The sequence below is a fragment of the Triticum urartu genome, chromosome 5, assembly GCF_003073215.2.
Source record: "Triticum urartu cultivar G1812 chromosome 5, Tu2.1, whole genome shotgun sequence".
NCBI lineage: Eukaryota > Viridiplantae > Streptophyta > Magnoliopsida > Poales > Poaceae > Triticum > Triticum urartu.
In genome coordinates this window covers 465,805,239-465,810,222 of record NC_053026.1, presented here as the reverse complement: position 1 = coordinate 465,810,222, position 4,984 = coordinate 465,805,239, and the positions used below count along the sequence as shown (strand labels likewise).

At 41.4% G+C, this 4,984-nt stretch overlaps 1 protein-coding gene and 1 long non-coding RNA gene across 2 annotated transcripts; both read left to right on the top strand.

Annotated features, from left to right (window-relative positions):
* The first annotated feature begins 777 nt into the window (after nucleotides 1-777).
* On the top strand, nucleotides 778-2,155 carry LOC125507155. Its single transcript, XM_048671830.1, has 3 exons — nucleotides 778-1,020; nucleotides 1,162-1,208; nucleotides 1,784-2,155. Exons 1-3 carry the CDS (start codon nucleotides 873-875, stop codon nucleotides 2,153-2,155), a joined length of 567 nt encoding a protein of 188 aa, XP_048527787.1. The 5' UTR covers nucleotides 778-872.
* A 46-nt stretch (nucleotides 2,156-2,201) lies between these two features.
* On the top strand, nucleotides 2,202-3,086 carry LOC125556308. The gene is made up of 3 exons (XR_007305057.1): nucleotides 2,202-2,481; nucleotides 2,572-2,664; nucleotides 2,822-3,086. It is a non-coding gene; the product is annotated as an uncharacterized LOC125556308 (long non-coding RNA).
* Nucleotides 3,087-4,984: the final 1,898 nt, after the last annotated feature.

The window sequence follows — 4,984 nt, the reverse complement described above, 5'->3', positions numbered from 1 at the left end:
TCCCACCTTGGCCTAGCAATAGCCGTCAAGAACATGACTTTTCCAATACAACTGCCGTTTTGTATAGTTCTCGTAGGCTCTTCCTCCCCATATAGCAGATAATAGTTCCTGTTTTTCTTGGTCATATAGAACCATTTCTCGTCAATATGAATAATGTTGTGCATGGTCTTGAATTTTGGCCTTTCAGTTTGTGTTGTTGTCTCATCGAGCATTGAAAAGCAAAATTCCATTATATCCTTCTTGTTCTTTTCCTTCAAAACTGGCTTCAAACAGTTTGTATGCCTCTTTATCAACTTCAACATGAACTTCCGGTGGAGTGTCGTAGGGCTGCAACCGAGTTGCCAAGCAAGTGACCTGATAGTAGACCGCTTGTTAAGTGGAATGGTAGGTATTTGATCTAGATTAATGTCCTTTGGCTTTCTTCCACGGTTCTTTTTTCTCTGACTTGAAACATCCACCTCCAGACCTTGAGCAATTTGCTTCATTGCTTTCTTCCAAACTCTTTGTACATTCCATACACCCACTCCAAAGAAACTGGCAATCTTTTTCTTGTCATCTCTTTCAAATTTGCCCCCTCTACTCATGCACAGTGTGTGCATTGCAACATAAGCAGCATACTTTTGCTTGTCATCGAGGCTATCCCTTTTCTTAACTGATTGCTCAACACCTGCACGAAGAAATACAGCAAAGGAAAAATGATCAAATGATCAAAGGAAAAATGGTCAAATGAACATAAGCATTCAAATGATGATATGATCATATCATCAAATGATGATATGATCATATCATCAAACTGTATTCTGTAATTTAACTGATTTTTTTCTTCCACCACTAACTGAAAATTTCTGAAATGCCACTGTAGCTATACCTGCATGTTGTACTCCCGCATCTTCATCCATTTGTACTCCTACATCTTCATCCATTTGTACTCCTGCATCATCATCACCCATTTCATCTTCTGCATCTTCTGCAGGTGGAGTGCAGTTGATGTCTGGGACAACCATCTTCTGCTGCTTTCAGGTACTGCTGTTGTAATCTAAATTGTACTCCAACAGTAATTTGACAGTATTCCTGCATCAGTAGATTCAGATTTTGTCAAATGGTTAGATCAAATTATTGGCTAGTTGAACCAAATGCTCATCAAATTGTTTATGTTTGCAGTTCATTCCTCTCTTTGCTACGTGGTCATTGTTTCAGGACAGATCGAGGTACAGCTTGCATTGCATTCAAGCAAGTTTGCTGTAGATTATCAGTTCAAGATGTTTTGTCAAGTCTTATTACAGTAATAAAATCTCTTAGCAATGATATAAAAACACTCAAATCTCTCCCAGCCAAAAGAAGTTTTGTCAGGTCTTATTACAGTACTACTCCAGTCATGAACCTGTTTTTGTTGTGTGTGTGTTCTCAGATTTTTTTTTACTCCAGACTATTTTCAATAGTTTTCTCTCATGATCCTCTAATGAGAAAAAGAACATGTGTAATCCAGATGACAACATTTTCAGTCTATGATTTTTATTTAAAGTAAATCAACATAATGGCATAGGTTCTTTCAGAATTTTCAAAATCAATGATGCACAGTCAACAGTTAATACAGTTTGGTCTGCTACTCCTATTGTCTGAAATGCTATAGTCAACAGTTAATTCAGTTAACTTGTTCAAATTATTTGTTGAATTTTTGGCAGCAAACATTTCTTGAATCAAATGTTGGCACTTCTGAATTACTCTTGACTACTCTTGAATCAGTACATCTCTTGAATCACTTGAGTATTGTTTATGCTTGCAGTTCGTTTCCAGCGACAGCAGAGAGATGTACTCCAGCAGAGGATCAAATGATCAGAGAGAGGAGATGAACCTGGGCACCAGCCGAACCCAGCAACAGCTCCTGGATGTGGGAGAGGAGGAGCGCCTGCACCTGGATGCAGTGGCCGGAGGTGGGTACGGAGGTGGAGATGGCGGAACAGCCTGTGCTCGCCTCCACCTGGGTGCGGGTCAGGAGGAGCCCCTGTGTGTGGGCGGCAGCAGAGCACCAGCTCTACTCCAGCGGCGGCAGCGCCTGGGCAGGGGGCGGAGGTGGAGATGGAGGGCGGAGGTGGAGATGGAGGTGGAGGGCGGAGGTGAGGGTGGAGGTGGAGATGGAGGTGGAGGGCGGAGGTGAGGGTCGGTGGAGGTGGAGGGCGGAAGCGGAGGTGGAGGTGGAGGGCGGAGGCGGAGGTGGAAGACGATCGATCGGGATTCAAATTTTGAAGGGAGGGTATTCAGGTCAATTGTCAACTTTTCACCTAGTTGGAACAGAAGCCCCAGCGACCTACATTTCGGAATGGAGGGAGTAATACATTTTTTTGGCATACTGTATTGTTTCTTGATTGTGTTAGCCTCAAACTTTTTGCCTTGCTGTTATGTAATTTCACTCTTAGTTTGTTAGCCAATTAGGTGTCAATTACTCAGGAAATTCAGCTTCAGTTGGTTGGGATCAGATGGAAGGTAAGATACATTTGCTCTTCAATGATTAGCTTAATCCACTTACTGCATGTAGAAAATTTCAAACATGGATTATCTTATGTTGTGTTTTAGGATGTAAACTATACTGGAGTTATACAGTCGTCAATCTGTAGCTTAGCAAGGTCGGTAATGGAAGGAGCTTGGGGTGTTTCTAATCACAACAAGGTGAATTTTACTTTTTTTGGAACGCAAAGGTGAACTTTATTACATGCAGGTTGTTTCTTTTCATCTTTTTTTAGCACAGACCAGGTTTTGTATGGGTCAATCTGGAATTCGTCTTTGCATGCTAGATATTTTCTTACCTTCTTTTACATTCCTTTAGGTAACACACACATTAATATTAGATGGAGTGGAGATAACAAATGGGAGAACCACAAAGTGAAGGAAGACTAAGACGACTAGCATGTTTGTGTATCATTTTTCCTATTATCCTTTGAATTAGATCGTCTTCCTGCTTTATTCATTTAATAGCTTCAATCCATTATATCTTGGGCAAGCAATGTGTTCTGACATGGTTGTTGCCTTTCAAAGCATCTTCATTTTGGAATCACCATTCTTACTATGTTTATATACATTAACATTTGACCATCTCACATAATTCACATTACCTATTGTGTTCACTGACTATTGCAATATTTTCATCTTATAATCATATATCTACTTTGTAAACAAAGTTATTCGACTTATTGACTAAAAGTACCGCAGCAACACGCGGGGTATCATCTAGTTTCCAAATAATAAAGTCATATCGCGTGTCCACCCAGAATCAACCGAACGAGTTGTATCATTTGCGAAAAGTAAAGCTAAACAATAACAATATGCATGAATCAGCAGGGCGCATTGGCTCTTTTCATTAAAAAAAAGGGCAATGAAAGAAAATATGTATTGTGTCAATGAAAAAATTCCCCAAGAAATGTATGAAAGAAAAATATGTAGTACAAAAAAAAAGTGCTAACCACAGCGTGTCGTGTGGTCTTCAAATGTCCTGAATATCATATCAAACCGGATATATATCTCAAGATAATTTAAGTGTGCTGACCGGGCCTGCCGCTCGGTGCTAACCTCTTTGGTAGACTAATCTATAAACACGTTTGACCTAGCTTCAGCTAGCGATGTGGTATTAGAAAAGCAGAACCGAAATTCGAAAGAGCCTTGCGGTGTGCACGCGTAGTATTGTTGGCTGTCATATTTCGGCCCAACGTGCGTCGAGGGTCAAGGCCTGGCGCGGCGTCCATGCTGCCCTTTAGTTCTCAAAAAAAAAAAAATCCATGCTGCCCTTCTGCTCCTAAAAAAAATATCCATGCTGCCCTTCTGCCCCTCAAAAAAATAATCCATACTGCCCTTCATAATTAACACATCTTTATCTTTACCTAATATTAAAGTGAGGAGGCTTTCATATGAATTAATTAATAAATTAAAAAAAGTGAGGAGGCTTTCATAGTTTTTCATACGTCACCCTTTTATCCGTTGATTTTATGTTAATTATAGAGATTGACGGATGAGATTTCATAAATAACTTGACATATGAAGGGAGAAAAATAACCCACGCAGCCTCGCATTGGGGGCATGTTTGCCCGTATTGGACCAGGCAAGTGCCCTGCTTTTGTATGGGCCCTAAAGACACGAGTGGGCTTCATAATGAGAGAGAAAAAATACGTATATGACTCGAACCGAGGACGAGACTAAAAATCCACCTCCTTCCATCGCGAGAACAAATCGAATCGAAACAACTGCCTGGTGCTGCATCAACTAGGCGACACGACACGACTCCTGCTGTTGCCACGACGCACGCAGGGAACACATCCTCCAGGCCATCCATCCGAGGCTCGCCGCCAGCGATTTTGAAGAGGGCAATGATCCTGCTGCTGGCCAACGCCAGATGTGAGGAACGGCGATGGCCGCTGCCTGAGCCCGGCGTTTTTGTTGAGAATCCCTCAGCCCGGTGGTGGTTATCGCGAGAACGAGGACGACGTAAGCCAGGTGGCGTCGCTGGTCCGTGTAAAAAGGGTTTAAACTTGGCGAAGCTCTTGAACAACACTCTTGAGTTCTTCTATTACGATCTTTTATCAATCGTTGAGCCACGCCAAGTTTTTAAGATTGTAATGTAGCCTGCCACATTTAATTTTGTCCCTCCCCTTGGTTCTTTGTTATCTTTTTTGAATTCCTGAAATATCCCTGCAAAATAAGTGTTGCTTTGCCTGAAGATTGAACTGTTTCTTTTCAGGTACGATAATCTAATCTCATATTTGGGTTCATTTGAGCTTATTTGATCTTTTTACTGTTGATTTGGTTTGCTGGAGTAAAGCTCGTGAGGAGCTTCATTCCAAGTACTGATGTGCATAACTAAGGATCTGTTCTTCAGGTTTCATTGTATATGGACAAGTCTGCAGGGGTTTGCCAGTCGGACCTCCATGATTGCAAATTTTCGTTCCTGCAAATAATATGTGATCACGATCTTTTTGTTGATATGCCTGGTCAGGATCCC